The 21,555-nt window shown below is 43.7% G+C and overlaps 3 protein-coding genes and 1 long non-coding RNA gene across 6 annotated transcripts; 2 read left to right on the top strand and 2 right to left on the bottom strand.

Moving 5' to 3' along the window:
• The first annotated feature begins 840 nt into the window (after positions 1-840).
• Positions 841-3,202, top strand: LOC100281870 (60S ribosomal protein L7-like). Of its 2 annotated transcripts, none has more exons than NM_001374448.1 (7): positions 841-942; positions 1,043-1,222; positions 1,758-1,855; positions 1,940-1,997; positions 2,089-2,168; positions 2,620-2,722; positions 2,815-3,202. In NM_001374448.1, the coding sequence occupies exons 2-7, from the start codon at positions 1,043-1,045 to the stop codon at positions 3,028-3,030; spliced, it is 735 nt and encodes a 244-aa protein (NP_001361377.1). In that variant the 5' UTR covers positions 841-942; the 3' UTR covers positions 3,031-3,202. The 2 variants fall into 2 exon arrangements, with proteins under 2 accessions (NP_001361377.1, NP_001148262.1); NM_001154790.3 differs by having other exon boundaries at positions 852-937; positions 2,815-3,199.
• A 3,012-nt stretch (positions 3,203-6,214) lies between these two features.
• On the bottom strand, positions 6,215-7,557 carry LOC100194041 (uncharacterized). The gene is made up of 2 exons (XM_035963546.1): positions 6,845-7,557; positions 6,215-6,743 (listed from the first exon to the last, which is right to left on the bottom strand). Exon 1 carries the CDS (start codon positions 7,312-7,314, stop codon positions 7,087-7,089), a length of 228 nt encoding a protein of 75 aa, XP_035819439.1. The 5' UTR covers positions 7,315-7,557; the 3' UTR covers positions 6,215-6,743; positions 6,845-7,086.
• Positions 7,558-9,504: 1,947 nt separating this feature from the next.
• LOC103642036 (uncharacterized) lies at positions 9,505-10,324 on the top strand. Its single transcript, XR_002265677.3, has 4 exons — positions 9,505-9,594; positions 9,692-9,802; positions 9,899-9,995; positions 10,300-10,324. It is a non-coding gene; the product is annotated as an uncharacterized lncRNA (long non-coding RNA).
• Positions 10,325-14,316: 3,992 nt separating this feature from the next.
• LOC103642037 (mannosyl-oligosaccharide 1,2-alpha-mannosidase MNS1) lies at positions 14,317-21,256 on the bottom strand. 2 transcript variants are annotated; one of them, XM_008665348.3, is made up of 14 exons: positions 20,897-21,256; positions 20,074-20,121; positions 19,779-19,955; positions 19,558-19,670; positions 18,362-18,427; positions 18,020-18,191; positions 17,693-17,782; positions 17,025-17,149; positions 16,791-16,856; positions 16,582-16,690; positions 16,371-16,469; positions 15,303-15,383; positions 15,039-15,209; positions 14,317-14,953 (listed from the first exon to the last, which is right to left on the bottom strand). In XM_008665348.3, the coding sequence occupies exons 1-14, from the start codon at positions 21,053-21,055 to the stop codon at positions 14,735-14,737; spliced, it is 1,695 nt and encodes a 564-aa protein (XP_008663570.1). In that variant the 5' UTR covers positions 21,056-21,256; the 3' UTR covers positions 14,317-14,734. The 2 variants fall into 2 exon arrangements, 1 of the variants encoding a protein (XP_008663570.1); XR_002265581.3 differs by having other exon boundaries at positions 15,303-16,469; positions 18,349-18,427; positions 20,897-21,178.
• Between the last annotated feature and the right edge of the window lie 299 nt (positions 21,257-21,555).

The following is a 21,555-nucleotide window of genomic DNA, read 5'->3' on the forward strand; positions in this document are numbered from 1 at the left end:
TTTGTGACTTTTTATTAAGGTTCTGAACAGTTTATTAGAATATCTATTAGAATGCGTGTGTATGCTATATTCGCACTTCATATTCAGCAGATGTTTGCATAGCTGGTTTTCTTTGCACCCCTAAAATAGCAGGTGTTACCAATGAAAAATATTATCTCTGTATCCTTGTGTAAATAGAATTACGGATGGAATGAACTTTCAGCCAGAAACAATACAATATTTTCGAATAAGGCCTAGACCAACTTCAATAAAACGTATAAATGTTTTGTATTATAGATAATACTGTTTATAAAATGAAGTTTGAATTATGGATTATTATAGATGATATTGTTTATAAGATGAAGTTTGAAATAGGGATTAAGATAGATAGTGAGATAGGTAGTCAGGAGATAGTGTAAGAGTTATATGCATTTCTTTCGATTAAATGGAAAATGATCCTTCGTGGACCTTATTTTAGAGCGACGCAACCATGCTCCATGGGCATTCAGGCTCAGCATAGCCCAAGTTTTCCGGAGAGAATGCTCAGAATTCAGAAATAGAATGGCCACGACAGTTGTTGTTGTAACTTGTAAGTCCGCACGGCGTCCACACCCCACGGTGCATGCACGTCCAGGTCCAAGCAGAGCGTTGTTTTCCGGTCCGCTCCGGCACTACTCGTGTAATCGTGTTAAACGATCCGAACTTACGAAGCGCTGGACCCAACAATCTCACGGCCCACGATAGCCTCCACTCAAGCTCACCTGTTTCCACCAGCCCACCAACACACGCCACGCCGTGGGCCCAAACAATCCCCATCCGTCGGATCACCTCCACAAACCCTAGCCACCGAACCCCTCCTACATAAACCGCTCTTCCCATTTCCCTCGCCCTGCGCCGCCTGCGTCCACCTCCGCTCGCCGCTCTCCCCGCGTATCCCTCTCATACGCAGCTCGCCCAGGTAAGGTAAGCCAGCGCGCCGCACGCCATTGCCGCCCTCGTTGTTTACTTCGCGTTTGGATCTGTGGCTGAGGAGCTGCGCGTTGGTTGGCCTGTGGCCATGCAGATGTCGTCCGTGGCGTCGAAGGTGGCGGTGCCGGAGTCTGTGCTCCGCAAGCGGAAGCGCGAGGAACAGTGGGCCACCGAGAAGAAGGAGAAGGCCCTAGTCGAGAAGAAGAAGTCCATCGAGAGCCGCAAGCTCATCTTCACCCGCGCAAAGCAGTACGCCGAGGAATACGATGCCCAGGTCAGATCGCCGCTCCTAACCTGCCTGTAGACTATTCGTGCGGGGTGGTTGGTAGGGCTTATGTGCGGCATGCCGTTTTCATCCTCATGGCCTGTGGAATCTGTGTTTGATTGGGTTGGGCCGTGGCCTTACGCTGATACGGAGCGAGTTATGCGAATGCTACTACGTAACATGATCGGTTGCTGTCAATGGTTGTAGTAGTAAGAAATGTGTTGGCCAAAGTAGCAGCAGTAGGACCGGTTAGCTGCTCTGCTTAGTGTACAACAAACTGTTATATTGCTTAGTGCATTTGGAACGCATGTGGTTAATGCTTTTGTTGCAAGATGTCCGAGCACAATCATTTTAGAATCTATTCGTTGGACAAGTACGATCGTCCCAACTGTAAGCAATCTAGAATATTTTTGGTCATTATAGTTGCCTATGATGTTATTATCAGTAGACCATCTAGCATTTAGGGTCGTTGGCATTCTTCATATGCCTGATGAAAGAGAACCCGGATGTGTTATCTGTGTGCTTATGGGGATGCTTGGAGCAGGAGAAGGAACTGGTGCAGCTTAAGCGTGAGGCCCGTTTGAAGGGTGGTTTCTATGTCAGTCCTGAAGCAAAGCTGCTCTTTGTGGTCCGCATCCGGGGGTGAGTCTCAGGTTCATATGCCAGTATTTTACAGAGGATGAATTTGTATGCTTATGCTGTTTTCCATTTCTGTTGAAACTACAGTATTAACGCCATGCACCCTAAGACCAGGAAGATCTTGCAGCTTCTGCGATTGAGGCAGGTGTGTTCACTGATGTCTGTTTTTACAATTGCATTGCTGCTATTATAATTTTGTCTGATTGTTTGTAAAACTGAACATTTGTTTATTTTAGATCTTCAATGGTGTGTTCCTCAAAGTCAACAAGGCGACTATTAACATGCTACGCAGGGTTGAGCCATATGTTGCATATGGGTAAGTTTTCTAGCTGATTTAATTCTTCCGTTGCCGCTTATTTTGATATATCCTCCATTGAAAATACAGAGTTGAAAGCAGATCATACTGTTGCACTTGTTGCTTGAGTGAATTTTTACAATAGAATAGTGTGTTAAAATACTAAATGTGGACTTAGATTGCAATCTTAATCAAGGCTGTGAGTTTCTATGTTCAGTACTTCAGTTCTTGTTCAAAATTGTTAGGTTACATTAGCACTTCCCATCAGTGATTTTGGTGATAGTATTTGCTTTTACTAAAGTGAAAATGCACAGTGATGCATGCATATTCAAATAGTTCCTGCTAAACAATACTACAATAGATAAAATTTGAAAAAAACATAAAGCAGACAGTGCCTGGAGTAGTTCCTGCATCTTAGCTTGGTGACTCATCTGCTTCTGATGACCTTACTAAAGTGGCAAATCTTGTTTAGGTACCCAAACTTGAAGAGTGTCAGGGAGTTGATCTACAAGAGGGGCTATGGAAAGCTGAACAAGCAGAGGATCCCTCTGTCCAACAACCAAGTCATCGAGGAGGTTTGTAAACTTGGAACTCTACATCTGGTTCCTGTGTTCTGTTTATATATGACAATTTACATGATGATCTCCACCTTTTGGTGTTCTATCAGGGCTTGGGCAAGCACAACATCATCTGCATTGAGGATCTTGTTCACGAGATCATGACTGTTGGCCCACACTTCAAGGAGGCCAACAACTTCCTGTGGCCATTCAAGTTGAAGGCGCCGCTGGGAGGCCTGAAGAAGAAGAGGAACCACTATGTGGAGGGCGGTGATGCCGGTAACCGCGAGAACTACATCAATGAGCTCATCAAAAGGATGAATTAGGTTCACGATCAAGCTCATTGATAGTACCCTGTGCTCTAAGTGACTTCTTGTGCTATCCTTATTTTATATTAGAAAGTTGGATCGTGGATGAATATTCATGCAGTTTTGATGTTTCGAACTAGACGTGTATGGAAGAAATCTGATCTTCTTTCCGGAGGTTTGGGATTAATTATTTAAAGCGTTTTGTATCCGAAGGTGTTAGCACCAGTCTGTGTCCAAGACGCCTTTCGTAAGAACTACGGTCTGTTAGCACTCGCTTGCTCATCGAACTTAGGAATATACCGAGGCGATCATAACACCGCGAAATAGGGAAATATAATAATAAAAAAAAGAAACGGACGCTCTGGCCCTGAGTTTCGAAACACACCCTCAGGCCTACCACGGCAGCTTACACCTATTTGTTTTATATGAAGGATATTCCCAAAAAAGAATATATATTGTAAACAATATTGCTATACGAAGCATAGATATACTAATAATTTAAAATATAAAAAAATAATTGTGCTGGGTTAGACCAACACTATGGGTCGATAAGGAGGTCTAGATAGTAGATACAACATGGTTCTTGGGCTGGACCCACAATATGCTCACTTTGAATTATGTTGAGTTGAGTGTGGCACTATTAAATATGTCGTGACTCAAGGTGCTCGCTAGACACGATTCATTTAGTCATTTATAGTGCAGTTCCTCCGTCATCAGCATCCCTTATCTCGCGAGCATAAAAAAACAAGAGAAAAAACTTCATCTCGTCTCACCCAAAACAACACACATTGTCGTTTGTGGTCTCCGCCTCTCTCCTCAGCCCTCGTCACATCACCGCTTGTCGTCTCTAGGAAGATATCCTAGATGCACCACGATAGGTGTACCGTCATCACACGTTTAAATCCACGTGAGGTGTATCCGTCGGGTCCACTGTACTAATAGGAAGGACACCGCTACACATCTAACTTGACATTGGTTTGGTTTGATCCAGAGGTGTGCAGACTATCTGTGCATTGGTCCATGTTTGTCTCCCTTTGGTATGATATAAAGATCTATGATTTTGGATCGTGTTTAAATAAATAATGCTTTAATAATGCATATCTTTTACCGTCAGTCTACAACCACATCGACGTCACGTCAATTATTTTTATAGACAGACTCTTATCTTAAATTAAACACAAGGTTAATATATATATATATAATTTATGTGAGTATATAATTAAGTAAAAAAAGATTTAGTTCATAAATATAAATACACATTACATAGTTTACAAACCATAAATAAAATTGACATATTTATAAACATGAAAAAATATAATATCTAAAACTAAAGGGATACATAGTTCATAAACATATTCTTTTAGTTTTTTGGATATCAAAATATCATAAACATTATTGCTATACGAAGCATAGATATACTAATAATTTAAAATATAAAAAAAATAATTGTGCTGGGTTAGACCAACACTATGGGTCGATAAGGAGGTCTAGATAGTAGATACAACATGGTTCTTGGGCTGGACCCACAATATGCTCACTTTGAATTATGTTGAGTGTGGCACTATTAAATATGTCGTGACTCAAGGTGCTCGCTAGACACGATTCATTTAGTCATTTATAGTGCAGTTCCTCCGTCATCAGCATCCCTTATCTCGCGAGCATAAAAAAACAAGAGAAAAAACTTCATCTCGTCTCACCCAAAACAACACACATTGTCGTTTGTGGTCTCTGCCTCTCTCCTCAGCCCTCGTCACATCACCGCTTGTCGTCTCTAGGAAGATATCCTAGATGCACCACGATAGGTGTACCGTCATCACACGTTTAAATCCACGTGAGGTGTATCCGTCGGGTCCACTGTACTAATAGGAAGGACACCGCTACACATCTAACTTGACATTGGTTTGGTTTGATCCAGAGGTGTGCAGACTACCTGTGCATTGGTCCATGTTTGTCTCCCTTTGGTATGATATAAAGATCTATGATTTTGGATCGTGTTTAAATAAATAATGCTTTAATAATGCATATCTTTTACCGTCAGTATACAACCACATCGACGTCACGTCAATTATTTTTATAGACAGACTCTTATCTTAAATTAAACACAAGGTTAATATATATATATATATATAATTTATGTGAGTATATAATTAAGTAAGAAAATATATAGTTCATAAATATAAATACACATTACATAGTTTACAAACCATAAATAAAATTGACATATTTATAAACATGAAAAAATATAATATCTAAAACTAAAGGGATACATAGTTCATAAACATATTCTTTTAGTTTTTTGGATATCAAAATATCATAAACATTATTGCTATACGAAGCATAGATATACTAATAATTTAAAATATAAAAAAATAATTGTGCTGGGTTAGACCAACACTATGGGTCGATAAGGAGGTCTAGATAGTAGATACAACATGGTTCTTGGGCTGGACCCACAATATGCTCACTTTGAATTATGTTGAGTTGAGTGTGGCACTATTAAATATGTCGTGACTCAAGGTGCTCGCTAGACACGATTCATTTAGTCATTTATAGTGCAGTTCCTCCGTCATCAGCATCCCTTATCTCGCGAGCATAAAAAAACAAGAGAAAAACTTCATCTCGTCTCACCCAAAACAACACACATTGTTGTCGTTTGTCGTCTCCGCCTCTCTCCTCAGCCCTCGTCACATCACCGCTTGTCGTCTCTAGGAAGATATCCTAGACGCACCACGATAGGTGTACCGTCATCACGCGTTTAAATCCACGTGAGGTGTACCGTCGGGTCCACCTGTACTCATAGGAAAGGACACCACTATGCATCTAACTTGACATTGGTTTGGTTCGATCCAGAGGTGTGCAGACTACCTGTGCATTGGTCCACGTTTATCTCCCTTTGGTATGATCTAAAGATCTATGATTTTGGATCGTGTTTAAATAAATATCTCATTCAAGCATTGCCTAGTGCCTACATATACGATACATCGATTGTCATTAGTCCTTTTCTACAACAATGCTTTAATAATGCATATCTTTTACCGTCAGTCTACAACCACATCGACGTCACGTCAATTATTTTTATAGACCGACTCTTATCTTAAATTAAACACAAAGTTTATATATATAATTTATGTGAGTATATAATTAAGTAAAAAATTATTTAGTTCATAAATATAAATACACATTACATAGTTTACAAACCATAAATAAAATCGACATATTTATAAACATAAAAAATATAATATCTAAAACTAAAGGGATACATAGTTCATAAACATATTCTTTTAGTTTTTTGGATATCAAAATATCATGTACTACCAATCAAAAGACGATACATGACAGTCGGTATCGACCTATCTGAGTTGGTACCAACTATACCAACCGGCCGGGCCCATAGATCGTGTCAGCTATGAGCATGCATGGAGGCTAAATCGCCAGAGTCCATGGCCATTGCGCCAGTCATCTCAAGTTCTCAACTGAGGAGTCCCGGATCGGTCCACACTCCACAGTGAGCAGCAGGCGGAAGTCGTCGCTCCGGCCGGTGAGGAGAAGTTGCACTCTCTCTTTACTACAGTACACTAGTAATTTACTAGTACTTCCAAGCAAAGATGGTGATAGATGGACGCAGCATAACGGCGAGCTAGCTAGCGGGCTCTTCCCTCTATCGCGCGCGCATGTTCGCCGCCTCTGCTGACTGCCGGTGCCGGTCGCCATACGACGAGAGGCAGAGAGGCCTGCTAATTACCACCATTTATAGGCGACCAGTACAACTCTAGTTAAAAGCACTTGATTATTAGCTTAGCTAATCACTAGGAACGAAGAACGTAACACGTACACTGGCCATCGCGCGCGGCTCCGGCTCGTTGACGGTCGTTATTGTGAAATCGACGATCCTACACAGTTATCCTTAGTCAATAAAAATCGAAGCAGATTATTAATTCTTGTCGAAGTTCCAAGAGGCCGATCGAGCTGTAGCCACCGGAGCTTTTGTCATCGGCGACGGGCGGGCCGGCGGGCGCTTGGCAAGAAGAGATCGAGGGGTGCATGTGTAGCGTAGTGTAGCTCGTTCTTGAGCTCTCAGCTGTAGAGGGTGACGAGCCGGCGGAGGCAGCGGGTGCAGGAGTACTTGCGCTTGCTCTGGAGGCACAGCGGCAGGCCGAGGAAGCGGCGCTCGCTCTCCACGTCGACGGCCACCACGGCCCCGCCGCAGCGCGGGCACGCCCCGGGCGCCTTGCGCGTGCCCACCACCCGCTCCTTCTCCGCGCCGCACAGCACCCGCACCGCGCCGCCCATCGCCGCCATCATCCTTCCCCTTCGATCTCCTGCGCTGCGCCGGCCTTGGAGCAGAGCGAGGAAGAACTGCAAAAAAAAAGGCGACCTGGTACTGGCAGAGGATGGAGGAGCGTCGGCGTCGACTGATAGTGATAGATACGGTGGAACTGGGATTCTGGTGGTGGCCGGTGGCCGGCGCCCGGTTGGCCGTATGTATATAGAGGCAGAGGCCAAGGCGCGCGGAGGGGGCGAGAGCGCAGCGCAAACTCGTGCAAAGCATGTGTCGATGAGCATTATGCAGTCCGGGACAGGAATACAGGATGGTCGGTCGGTTCGATATCTCTACAACTATTAAGACCCGTCTGTAGACTGCCCCCGCTCTCAATTCCTCTCGCGCGCACACGCCAGCATCCCGCCGCCGCAAACAACCGCCGCCGAGTTTCCCGTCACCCGCCCGCCCGCCCTACGCGCGCGAGTCACGCGCACGTCGCGCACATCGCGCACGCCAGCATCCCGCCGCCGCTAACAACCGCCGTCGATTTTCCCTCCACCGACCCGCGCGCATCCCGCAGGCGCCGCCCCTGCAGGCCTGCCTTCACGCCATCGCAGTCTCCCTTCCGAACCACGGTCCACGGGGGGCAGGACGCGCTCGGTGTCCGCTACCCGCGGCTGGAAGCCCTCACCGAGGCCCGGGAGGGATGTGGCCGTGGCGGCAGGGGCAACGGGGGAGAAGAAACCCGCAGCCGTGCTCACATTGCAGCCCTCGCTCAGAGCGCCCGCGGGGATGCGTCGGCAGGAGCTGCTGCTGCTGTGCTCGGGGCTGTCTCTTGACGCGTCCTGCTCCTCCGACGCGTCCACGGGCTCGTTCTGCAGCCGGGCATCCACGGGTCGGATTGGGTGGCCGGAGTTTGGGGCTAGAAAGAAGAAGGCCCTCTCTTAGACTGATTACAAGGCCCTTTCCATGCTGGAAAGAGATGGTGGATTGGTTTCCCAGACTGATGTTGCTGGTGTGAAGAGGAGGTGTGCGTGGGTGACAGCAAATCTCTCTGCTATTTTACACTAAACCGGTCCATTTCAGCACCAAGGTTAGAATGGTCTGGAGGTATGGATTTGGGTTACAGAATTTTTTCTATTGGATTCATGTTCTACAGTTTTTATTTATTCAAGAATCAGAAAGTTTACCTAAAATCATCCAAAATGGGAGGTGATAATGTTATGCACCAAGGTTCCTTGCTAACCTCAAGTTTGATCATGAAACCCACTGGATTTGGGTCTGCTAATGTGGGTTACTAATTTGGTCAAGTTGGACAATTTTTCTCACCTGTTTGCCTAATAATAGACATGTTGAAGTGAAGTGGATGATTTATTTATTTGTAGGTTGTGTTAGCTCAAGCTGCCCCTCATTTATCACCCAAAAGTGATAGTTCAATCTGAAATCAAGTTTATCTCTACTCCCGCGCTATCCGCATACTGCGCCCGTCGCGCCCGTGTGTCACCACCACCACCTCAGTGTGCGCGCCCGCCCGCCACCACCCGTCCTGCCGACTGACACCAGCCGCATGGGAGGCAAAGCATGCTATACTGATAGATCAAGGAGTTGGAGGCGGCCGAGAGAAGGAGAGGCCGGTGGCCGGGCTACGGGGACGATTTCGGTGTGGATTTGTTCCTGCCGCAGTCGGAGGAATGCATGTCTGGTCTGGTGGAGAGGGAACGGGAGCACATGCCGAGGGCGTGCTACGGCGAGAGGCTGCGCGGCGGTGGTCTCTGTATCCACCGGGGGGCCATCGACTGGATTTGGAAGGTTGGTTCTTGATTGATCTGAGTGCCACAGGTTCAGGTGTGGCTGCACATTTTAGCTCATTGCTTAGGAGACCTGTAGGAGCACATTCTGTTCCATTTTCATGATTGCTTGAGTTTTATTCATCGTTTTTATTGTTTCTGCATCTATGGGTGAAACGCGGGACCATCTCGGCCAAAGTTGGTCTTTCGTTCGCTTCCTGAATCACGAGATACGGAGTACTAAAGATGCACTGTCTGATTCAACCTTGTTCTTTTTATATTTTTGAGAAAAACATGTACACATTTTTAGGCCAGACTCAAATTATATTTTTTTGACAAATATATTTCACGTGAATCATTACCATACAATAGCTTCACTTTTTTGGCATGATTACGGAGTACTAAAGATCACGTGAAGTAACTCGTGATCCTTCTGCAGGCTTACACACACTACAGCTTCCATCCTCTCACTGCCTACTTGGCAGTGAACTATCTCAATCGTTTCCTCTCACTGTCTGAGTGTCTGAGCTACCGGTAAGAATCACAAGATCATTCTTAGTTACCTTGCCAATGCTGTGACTTTCAGTAACTTTTTTAGTTCAGTGATGTGTATCACCGGTGTCATTTCCAGGAACAAGGACTGGATGACGCAACTCCTCTCGGTGGCGTGTGTTTTGCACTTTCGCTTTCGCTGGCTGCCAAGATGGAGGAAATCGCCGTCCTGCAATCTCTGGACCTTTAGGTGGGTAAACTGTGTGTTCGGCATTGCAGCGAAGATGAACATTGTTTTCTTCTTCTTATTCATCTTGTTCTAAGCGAGTTTGGCGTGTGCAATCAGGTGGGAGATTTAAGGATGCAAATAGCTTCATGAACAAGTGGCAGAAGCTCTAAGGATGCAAATAGAGGTTCAGAAACAGCTTCATGAACAATTAGAGGTGGGTCCGTAATAGGTGCTATGTTATCACATCTCACAAGTACTACCGTTGGCTCATATGCTTGAGACATATAGTAGGAATTAGTCTGGCGTTTGGTTTCAGTTCTATATGGCCAATTGTTTTCTGTTCATCAGCCATCGTTATCCTTGAACTGGCCAACTTATATACATCGATGAGTACCTAAAAGAATTAATCGTATACTATGAATATCTACACCCATTGTCATGTGAGTAAGAAAACATGTAGTAACAGGCACTCATTCATCAGATGTTTTCAGCACTGATGATTTCAATTCCACCACCAGGTGCAAAGGCAGTTGCAGCTACGGATAGAGGAACATGCAAGATACTTGCAGAAAATACTAGAAGAGCAGCAGAAGGCCGGCAATGTGCCACTAAAAGCTCCAACCAAAGCACAAGCAACAAAGTCGTCACCTGAATTGACGTCAGACAAGAGAACTGAATCCGAGGTAGACACCATTTCTCCGCGGTCACCCAAGAACAGGAACCCGGGTGTAGACGCAGAATGCAAGTCGCCGGGAAGGATCAAGCGAACGAAGGTTCAGGCTGATCTTGAAAATGAGGGCCTGTGTTCATACCGAGGGCTCATGTTCGTAGTTGTGCGGGCTCGCCAATGATTTCCTGAACATTTGCACTTCCCATTTTAGTTCAGGAGCTATTTGTTACTGTTTGTAACTTGAACAGCCGTAGTATCTCCAGCGATCTGTTGATATCTTGGCGGGAATTGGACTTGACATCTTAGCCATTGTATTATATATAGTAACTAGATATGTGCTCGTGCGTTGCAACGGAACATAAATTGAAGAGCCTCCAATGGCTCAGGGCCCTAGCGACGAGCGCTCATGCCCTCACGGGGAACAGTGCCTTATTGCAGAGGAGCGCGAACCCCAACGCGCCACCACTCGACGCCACAAAAAAAACTGGGTAACACGGTAATTGAAGTAGGGACCGAACCCGTGGATGACGCTCCCATCTTGCAAAACGTGATGGACAGTGCCATAGTGCTCAAATTTATATGGACAAAAACATGCAAGACACATTTGCAGTTTACCTCCAGTATAATGTGTCATAATAATGGTAACAACAGAAAAATAAAAATTGCATGAAAAATAGACTCTTATGCTGTCTTCAGCAGTTCACTCATATGGTCACCCAAAACACTGTTTTTGCACTGTAGACTGTACTGTTCGCAGAATTGAGTTTGAATATGGGGATGGGTAAGCTGCTAGAGATAGCCTTAACATGATATACAGGGCACAACCAACATCACACAAATCTAGAAAGCCACAAAATTTCTTCACCCGAAGGTAACAACCCCACTACAAGTAAAACAATACAGCCACAAGAATCAACATGAAAATAACCAAATTTTCATTCATGTTATGAGCCAAAAAGTTAAGTTACAACATCTGTCATATGGTGTGCAATGCAGCATTGACACTAAGAAATCAGAAGTTTCACAAGATTTAAGCTTTCGACTACAGACAATGTTGGGAATATGGCAAAATCATCTCTATTGCTAACACAAATTCACTATATTGTCACAAAATATAAGTAATCCAAGAAAGATTTTTTTGCCTCATATGGTCAGATATAAGATTTTCAAAAATGCATGTAGAAACTAAGGTACTGATTTCTTAGTGTCAATGCTGCATTGCACACCATATGACAGATGTTGTAACTTAACTTTTTGGCTCATAACATGAATGAAAATTTGGTTATTTTCATGTTGATTCTTGTGGTTGTATTGTTTTACTTGTAGTGGGGTTGTTACCTTCGGGTGAAGAAATTTTGTGGCTTTCTAGATTTGTGTGATGTTGGTTGTGCCCTGTATATCATGTTAAGGCTATCTCTAGCAGCTTACCCATCCCCATATTCAAACTCCATTCTGCGAACAGTACAGTCTACAGTGCAAAAACAGTGTTTTGGGTGACCATATGAGTGAACTGCTGAAGACAACATAAGAGTCTATTTTCCATGCCATTTTTATTTTTCTGTTGTTACCATTATTATGACACATTATACTGGAGGTAAACTGCAAATGTGTCTTGCATGTTTTTGTCCATATAAATTTGAGCACTATGGCACTGTCCATCACGTTTTGCAAGATGGGAGCGTCATCCACGAGTTCGGTCCCTACTTCAATTACCGTGTTACCCAGTTTTTTTTTGTGGCGTCGAGTGGTGGCGCGTTGGGGTTCGCGCTCCTCTGCAATAAGGCACTGTTCCCCGTGAGGGCGTGAGCGCCCGTCGCTAGGGCCCTGAGCCATTGGAGGCTCTTCAATTTGTGTTCCGTTGCAACGCACGGGCACATATCTAGTTGTATGTATGTATAGACTCGGATCATATTTAGGCCGATGCTCAAATAACAGTGTCTGGTGACGGCTCGGCCTACTAAAAGCCCACCGCATCCGACTAGATGGGTCATGGGTGACGCACGCGAGCTTATGGCGCCCGCGGAAAACCGTCGTCCGGCTCCCGGGCGTCGTCGTCACCGCATCAGCAAAGCCGACGCCGATGGGGGATCGGCCGGTCGGCGTGTCGAGTCGAGGGGACCGCCGCAGCACGGCCTCACGGGCGTTGGGTAGGGTAGGGTCGTGGCAGGATCGAGGACGGCGCATGCATGACGTAGTAGTACACGGGTGGGTTTGCTGATGTGTATTGTATGGCTGTTGCAAGCTGACGTCATCATGCAGGACAGTTGTTGCTGGTGATTGGGTGAAGTAGACGTCGACCGAACCGTTGAAGCAGGCGGCGAGGTGAGACCACACGTACGTTGTTTAAGTAGACCACAAGTCGAAGCAAGCAGTTTAACTAGAGTACAGTCTTGAATTCATGATGGCGCGCGGGCTCGACGACGATCACAAGTCGCAGCACGACGTACACACGCCATCTCGCAACGTTGCTGGTTTCGAACTCCATCTGATCCTGTACGCGTGTGCTTGTAGCGATGCGTGGTGGATTTACGATTTTACCTAAGAATATATACCCTTCTACAAGTTTTCATATACATAGTTCTTTCGATCTCGATACGAGTTATATCCCAACCATGCGTCGTCAGGGGCTCATGACGTCAGCCGTCAGTGTGCCGTGTTCGCTCGGTCGTCGTCGTACTCGTCCTCTAGGCTCCGAACGAGATTAGATTAATCGGAAGTGGAAACATCGTGTATGAAGTTAACGGAGCACAGGTACTCAATTCTAAAACGTTTGGACTTCACTTGCCGCGTTATTACGCGGGCCTTCCATCGTTCTATGGCGTGATTCGACCAGACACATATAGATTTTTTTTTTCTTTTTTTATAAATATACATCTCTATCTCTACTATATAGAACATCTGTTTTAATATATAGAGCGTCAATTTCTATAGTCGTATCGTACGGTTGCGGTTGCCGTGTGTCATCCTTCCCAATATAGTGATATATCTTTTTAGCAACCAAAAGTTATGATGTTTAGCCTGATATATCCTGACGCTTGTACAAGTATGGAATAAAGCAGGACGGACCCTGCACTCAAGCACGGCAGGGCACTCAAGCATCGACAGGCGTACATGGTAAAGCCTCTGTCTCCGTCCCTGCCTGCTTTTGTAGCGATACTGCTGCTGCCATATGCACATCACATCGACCCGATCGTCAACCTGTGTACCAAGCCTGAACGTGACGGAAGATGAAAACGCGAAGGAAACAAGATGTCCCGCCGTGGTAGATTCAGCGGAATATACCCATGGAAGGAAAACGGACACGGAGATCGTACGTGAGCTTGCGTGCATTCCTCCCTTGCGGCCTTTGGCCCCACCCGTGACAGCCACGATCGAGGACTTTGTACGATCGATCGTAGCGAGAGACATCAGCTGCTGCCGAACAGGAAGGAAATTAACCAGCGGCGTACAGAGACCCAGGGACCGTAAGTTGATCGAGGACTCTGTTTGATTTTTATTTGCTAGTACTGTATTTAGTCTACCTTGACTCGCAAAAAGAAACATCCTTTGTTTTCAGTCCCTTGTTTATAAACATGCGAATGAGTTGCGTTCGTTGAGATTTTAATTAATAGCACAAAATGGACATGGTCGCACAAGAGAATAATGTAACAAAACAACTTCATAAAGTACTGTGAACCTTTTTGTAACACAATATATACCAATCCCCAACCCAAGTCCCAACTTAAAGAACAACTGAAGTTCACAAAACTCAGCCCCTAAGGGCCCAGAACAGACAGCAGAGTTTACACAATTCGCATGTTAAATGTTAATGGGTCAAGTATCAGCGACTGGAAGCAGTAAATGACTCCAGAGGAGAACGAAGTACTTAACGAAAGCCATAAACAACTTATATATATATAAATCATATCTGAAAAAAAGTAATAACTATGGGCCAAATAATGACAATACAGCTCCGCAGAGGTCCCAGGAAAGCAACAACATATGAACAGTGAGTTAGATGTATGCTACACATCAACAACGCACATCAGGGGGCGTAAGCAAGTCCAAAGATAAAAGCTTCTATGGGGGCTCTTGAGCTCCGACCATACCACCCATGGAGGTCACTGCCTCGCATATAGCATCATGATCTACCTATGATTTTTCTCTCTAAACAATCTATTGCCGTGATTTCTAACCCTTGCTGCTTCAGGCAGAAAGTTCCCTCGTGTCAGAACACATCTTCATCAGGGAGGCCAGAGTCAGACGTCGGATTAAAAAAAAAATCCACTGCTCTATATCCAAGGTTACTCAGGCTTTCCCTGTTTTCTCCCGAATGGACGGACCGGTGTTCCAATGCTTTTGTTATAATTTACTGGAGCAATTCTCAATGGGTGAGCTTCAGTATTGAAAACCCACTCGTCAAAGGATATGACTGATGGAGGGGAGAAAAGTAGGTAGAGGTACTTGAGCGTCTCTGCCAGGAAGAAGCTCTGCATCATGTTATCCTTTTCACCAGTGTTCACCTGAAGACAAATGTTCCAACAATAGTTGTGTCAGACAAATGTTATTCCGCAGAAATTCATCAATGGGAGTCATGAGGAAACCTACATCTCTCAGTCCCACATATCCAGATTCTACACGGGAGTTCTTCTCAAATGCCTGGAATATGTCCCACCCCCAATCTTGGTATGTTGTATTCCCCGTCAAGCGCCATAGGTACATAAGTGATTCAACAGTCTCCGGTCTCAAGATGTTCCACGATGTGCCCACACTCATGTCCTATGCTTAGTAGGAAAATAACATTCAGAATTGATGGTTTGGTACAAGATTTTTATTATTGGAAGAGGAAAAAATAAAGGGGTGCCATACTACCTGTCCAGCATGGAAAAAATAATTTTCGCCAGCCAACTTCGTGGGAGTGGTTTGGTAGAAATTATAGCAGGTCCTAGCAAGCTATGACATGAATGGAAAAGGGAAAAAGTCATACCAGCAAACAGAAAGAAACACATTCATTCTCAAGTGTGTCATGCAACAACAACAACAACAACAACAACAAAGCCTTTTTGTCCCAAGCACGTTGGGGTAGGCTAGAGATGAAACCCCGTATGAAAACCTCAGAGCTCAACCCCCAAAGAACAGAAAAGGGAAACAAAGGCAAAGGAGAACCGAAAACAACGAAACGGGGAAACACATAAAAGAGATAAAACCCACAAGGACCAGCAAGATCTAAAATGGACACAAGAAAAGGTCAAACGATTAAGGAGGAAAAGCGAAACTATCAATCAGGGTTCTGGCACGTGAATTGCACACTTCCACCCCTTCCTATCTGCGGCGAGCTCTTTATCAATATTCCACTCCTTCAGGTCTCTCTTCACAGCCTCTGTCCACGTCAAAGTTGGTCGGCCTCTACCTCTCTTCACATTTTCGGGACGCCTAATTATTCCGATATGCACTGGTGCCTCTTCAGGTCTTCGTTGGATATGTCCAAACCATCTCAAGCGATGTTGCATAAGCTTCTCCTCAATTGGCGCCACTCCTACTCTCTCTCGTATATCATCATTCCGGACTCGATCTCTCCTTGTGTGGCCACATATCCAGCGCAACATACGCATCTCTGCCACACTTAGTTGTTGGACATGTCGTCTTTTAGTGGGCCAACATTCTGCTCCATACAACATAGCCGGCCGGATTGCTGTCCTGTAGAATTTGCCTTTTAGTTTGCGTGGCACCCGGTGGTCGCATAAGACACCCGCAGCTTGTCGCCACTTCAACCATCCGGCTTTAATTCTATGACTGACATCCTCATCGATGTCTCCCTCCTTTTGAAGCATTGATCCTAAGTAACGAAAAGTGTCTTTCTTGGGTACCACTTGCCCATCAAGTGTGTCATGCAAAGACTTGAAATCTTCGATAAACAGGAGGATTGCCACAAGGATTTACCTCTTTTGCCATATTCATAATTTGCTCTGATTTTTCTGGCCCATAACCAGAGGCTCCTAATGCCAGCATACCAGGGGCAAAGCAAGCAAGTTCATCCATCTGTGTTTGTCACAGGCAGAACTTGTTAGAACTTTAGAGAAGAATGGGGGATAAGTTTCAGCAAGCAGCCTGCCAACAACAAAGAACACTCAACTGAATGAGGATACATTACCTTGTCAGACAATGAGCCACCATTCTTTTCACAAATGTAGTAGTAATTAGATGGTGTAGTTTTCTTTGTTAAACTTAATAGACCTTCCATTGATGTCTCCCACATTTGTCTAAAATGAAAAACATGAATGGAATTGTTATCCATGTTGAATCAAATAAATTGCAATGCCTACTTAGCATTGTGAAACCAGGTTGACAATAGTCCCAAACCTGTAGTGTTTTACATGCTCAGTTTTATTCCCCTGGATCCAGACCTTGAGCAAATATTCATAGAAGCTGAACAGAAAATGACAGTTAGTTTTATTTTTAAAATTCTCTGGAGACAATAGCAGCTAAGGTCCGCAGCAAAAACTTAGCAATTATTCAATAGGACAGCACAAATCTACCAGAGCTAATTGCCAAATAACAGGAATAAAATATTTGGTTGGAAGACAATGACATTACCTATCTCCCATAGCACCAAACGTGATAGTGGAGTACGATGCTGTCCCAGAATGAGGATTTATGTAAATAGGAAGCAAACCATCACTGGGATATATCTTCTGAAGCTGTGTGATGACGTTCTCTGCCTAAAATTAGATTGTAGCAACTCAAATTAGAGGTCAACATAAAAATAACTGAACCAAGAAAGACATCAAGACAGGATTTGGGCATTTTACTAGCAAACCTAGCAGCCTAAGGCACATTGCCAGGCCTTGACAGGACATTCTACCAACCCTAACCTAGTTTAAAAATCACGTGCATTTGATCAAGATCCACATGTTTCATTTAAACACTATAAGAATGAGCAGAGCTACATTCTTCAGGGTTTTCCAGAATAAAATAACTCTGCATGTTTCGGTTCACATAGAAAATTAATCCTTCAATAATTATTTGATATACGTAAGTGATTTAAACGGTAGACATCACCAAAATTGGTTGGATCAAATGGGATTCATCATTCAACACAAAAACATTCAGCTCTCTCACCCACAAAAACAAGTATGGAGGAAAGGAAACACTATAGTACAAGAATGACAGGTTATGTTTATAGAGGTTTAATACTTAATTTGTTCATCGAAAAGCATGGAACACGAGGGACATCTGAAAATATGAGTGAAAAGTAGCAGCACCTTCTGCTGGTATTTGGGATCCCCAGTCCTCTGTGACAGAGCTATGAATTCAAGTTGCTCCGTACCAGAATCTGCAAGGATACTGTCACCCTGCAGAAGGAACAAAGCATGTGGAATTCATTTTTTGTTTCCAATCCTGAGTTAGATGGAAATCAAAGCCTCAAATTACAAACTGAATTAATGAATGTTTGAAAAACAAAAAAACAGCATGGGATAATTTGAATAAGGTTACTATCAGTACACCAACTTGTGAACTACATTATATTTAAGAAGGGATTTCAAATACAAGTGTTTACTCAGTGGAAATATAGAATATCAGTAACTCACGTTGGTCCATCCAGGATTATGGGCTCGTCCATGAGCTAGGTTTATTCTATTATAGGGGATGCCAGATGTTGTATCCCAAGCAGGTAATAGACGATCTGTAATATCTTTAGCCTTATCAAGAAATACTTTATCACCAGATAGATCATATGCACTAAGCAAACCTCCAACAACCCTGAATACAAACAAAGAAAATAAAATTAGACAACCTAGCTGTAGTTATTTTTCTATAGGGATCATAATGAAGGTGCATCCATTGGCTTTTTCAGCCAAACATCTGCAAGGAACAAACTAATATGAGAAGATAAACAAATACTGTAATAAAGGTAAACCTTATAATGCAACCTTATGGTCGTTTCAAAAACACTCGCATCATAATCCTTGTCAAAGTCTAATGACTCTGCCACCCAGCTGTTATATGACATAGGCATTAGTCAGATTCAGTGTACAGCATAAAATCAGAATAAAGCACTGAAATAATTCCGAGTATTACCATGCAAAAATATCAATATAAAAGCATACAAAATAAATGTCATTTATCATATGGAACAGATGAAAATGATAAAATAACGAAGAAACGTGAAGTAAATAAGAGATTGTATAATCCTCTATAATAAGGGGTCAAGGAGACAATCATGGATTTTGCATGTAAGGGCTATCTGCACTCATACTACTCTAAACTAGTGCTCTAAAAGAAATATTCTATCCTTATCAGCAAGATTCTCTACCATATACCACAATCTACCGCTGTCATGTTTACTCTATATATTAACCCTATATCAACTACCACATATTATTTATTTTTTTGCCCCTGACGCCGAACCAGCTGCTGCTGTGTAAGGCTATCTGCACGCATACAACTCTAAATTTCTACTCTAAAAAGAATAATTTGTCTTTGTCAGCAAGATTCTCTACTCTATACCATAATCCTCCAGTTATACTTACTTTATATCTCAACCCTATATCAACTACCATATATTATATCATTTTTTTATTTCTTTTTCATTCCACCCAACTACCCAAGCAGTGCATAGGGTTTATGCCGTACTACTCTGCATATGCCATTCCAGCACTACTACTGGGAAAAAGCGTAGCTCAAAAGGTAGGCCACTGCAGCAGATAGAGTAAACCCTATCTTTGTAGCGTAGCGTGCCGAGTCCTTCGGTGCGGACAGCCTAAGCCGTGTGGTGCAAAGTCTCACTGACACACGTTCGATTGGGTAAAAACGTACGTAGGCTGAAGATAGAGTTTCGTTTGGGCTCCATGAATTTACAGTAGCTGATAGAATCTCCCGCTGCAGTAATTTTTTACTCTATATCTCACCTTATATCGGTAGAGTATTTTTTACAATTCGTCGGTGCGGATAGCCTAAGTGCCCCAACAGTATTGCTTTCTAAATTAAGGATAAAAATACTGGGAGAACTGGGTCTACTCTATTGAACTGAATATTACAAGTACACTGCTAACTCAATTTTTCTAGCCAAAGGAAAGAACAAGGGAATAAATAAGGTCTACATGATGAAAAAACAAATAAAACTCACTCTCTAGCTTTCTGAAATTCATCTTTCAGGCCCATTATATACAGTGTATCAAGTGAGTCAACAAGGGTTGCTCCAAGACCACCAAAACTATTGATGCCATCCTTCGATTGTGGCTGGGAATTGAGGTGAACAAAGCAAAAGACAGAAGACATTTTAAATTTAGAATCAGTTAAGAAATGCAAAAACAACTGCAGATCAGAATTACTACCGACTAAACAAACCTGAAGCTCATCCATTCCCCAGGCGTACTTCACATAAGAATTCCAAGCATGGAGCATTGCCTCTTTAACTTTTTCCCGCCTTTCATTATTGACATGATCAATTTCTACAGGATTTTTTCTGGAATTCTTGTTGCTTATTACTGGATTTTCATCCAGATGAACTCCAGCCCTTCTTAGCTGTTGAAAAGGCATCAGAAAAAAAAGAATTATGAATAGTTTTTTCAAGGGAACAGATTCTGGAATAAAGAGGTTACTAAGCCAGCATGGCATTTCACATAATAGTTTGATTATTTACCTGGTCATGCAACCGATTTATATCATCTTCTAATCGAGAAATCTCAGACTGAAAATCGGAGAAGAAGCTTAATATTAGAAACAAGCAGGACAACTCCCAAGTATACACATCGATTCAAGATAAACTAAGGACTATCTTGATATAAAGGAAGCAAAGGGGTCTGTGTGTGTACATATCACCATTTCCCGATCAGAACAAAGAAGCAAATCCATATTCCATGCAATCAAAGTTACAACTAATAAAGATGAATGTTTTAAATCATAAATTGCAGTACAAGGAAGGTACAAAGTTACAACTAGCAACACAAGGAAGGTACGAAGAGATATACAGACTTTTCACAATTGCAGTGATCCAGTGACTCAAAACTTAGAATCTACAGTTTCCTACAGCCTTTATAATCCCATAATCATAGATTCATAGGAGACCCAAACCTCATCGACAAATTACAGTCAAAGTCGAAGCTAACTGAACTTACAGTTAAATAAGTATAGAGTTTTAGAGTTCTATATCATGTCACCACTAATTACCATCTCTGTTTGCAAGGAACTACTGAGCCACATCTTACAATATCCGAATAAAAATTCTTGAATAAGCAGTCAAATCCTACACAGACACAATAGACCACCCCCAAACATTTCTACTGCTTGAACTGAACAGTAAGATCCGCGGATAACCACATGTTCTCAATTAACCAGATCCAGCTACAAATCAGCCTGGCGACAAATCGAAATGCAAAGCAAGGCGCGACAGGGCTAATCAGATCCCGGTCACTAAACTCTCCAGCCCGGATCAGGGGACCTCCCGTGGGGCGAGAGGGGCGCACCTCGTACTCGCTGACGAGCGACTGGCGGTCCCAGAAGGCGAAGGTGGCCGCGACGAAGATGAAGAAGAGGAGCGCGAGGCGCTTGGGCCGCTTGAGGTAGTACGCCGGGTTCAGGTACCGCCAGGCCCCCGACGACGAGGAAGACGACCGCCGAGCCATCGGGACCACCTCCGGCGACTAGATCGCCGGGATCCGAGCTCGTCGCCGTGGTCCGGCGGCGGTTCGCGCGTGCGCTCTGTCGTCCCCGCGTCGAATGTCTTTGTGTGCTTCTGTTTCGGCCGCAGTAATCGGCAGGAGGGCCTACTGGTAAATATCCGGTTGAACTATACTCCCAGTAATAATATTTCGTTTTTTATTTGAAAAATGGGAAATTTGGATCCATACCATTAAAAGATCACCACTTTGGATCCATACTATTACTATCTCACTTACATGTGGGTCCACATGAGTCAATGACATGTGGGGTCCATGGTATATATCTAAAGTTTGGATCTTTTAATGGTATAGACCCAATTGTTCCTTAAAAAATACGGTGCAGGAACCAGTGGTTGTTATTTTTATATATTGAGAAAACTACCTCAAGCTCAAGCGCACTGGTGAGTAGGTATAGGTGTACATTCGGGCCGCCCGGCTCGGCCCGGCCCAAGCCCGAAAAGGCC

Source organism: Zea mays, chromosome 10 (genome assembly GCF_902167145.1).
Source record: "Zea mays cultivar B73 chromosome 10, Zm-B73-REFERENCE-NAM-5.0, whole genome shotgun sequence".
NCBI lineage: Eukaryota > Viridiplantae > Streptophyta > Magnoliopsida > Poales > Poaceae > Zea > Zea mays.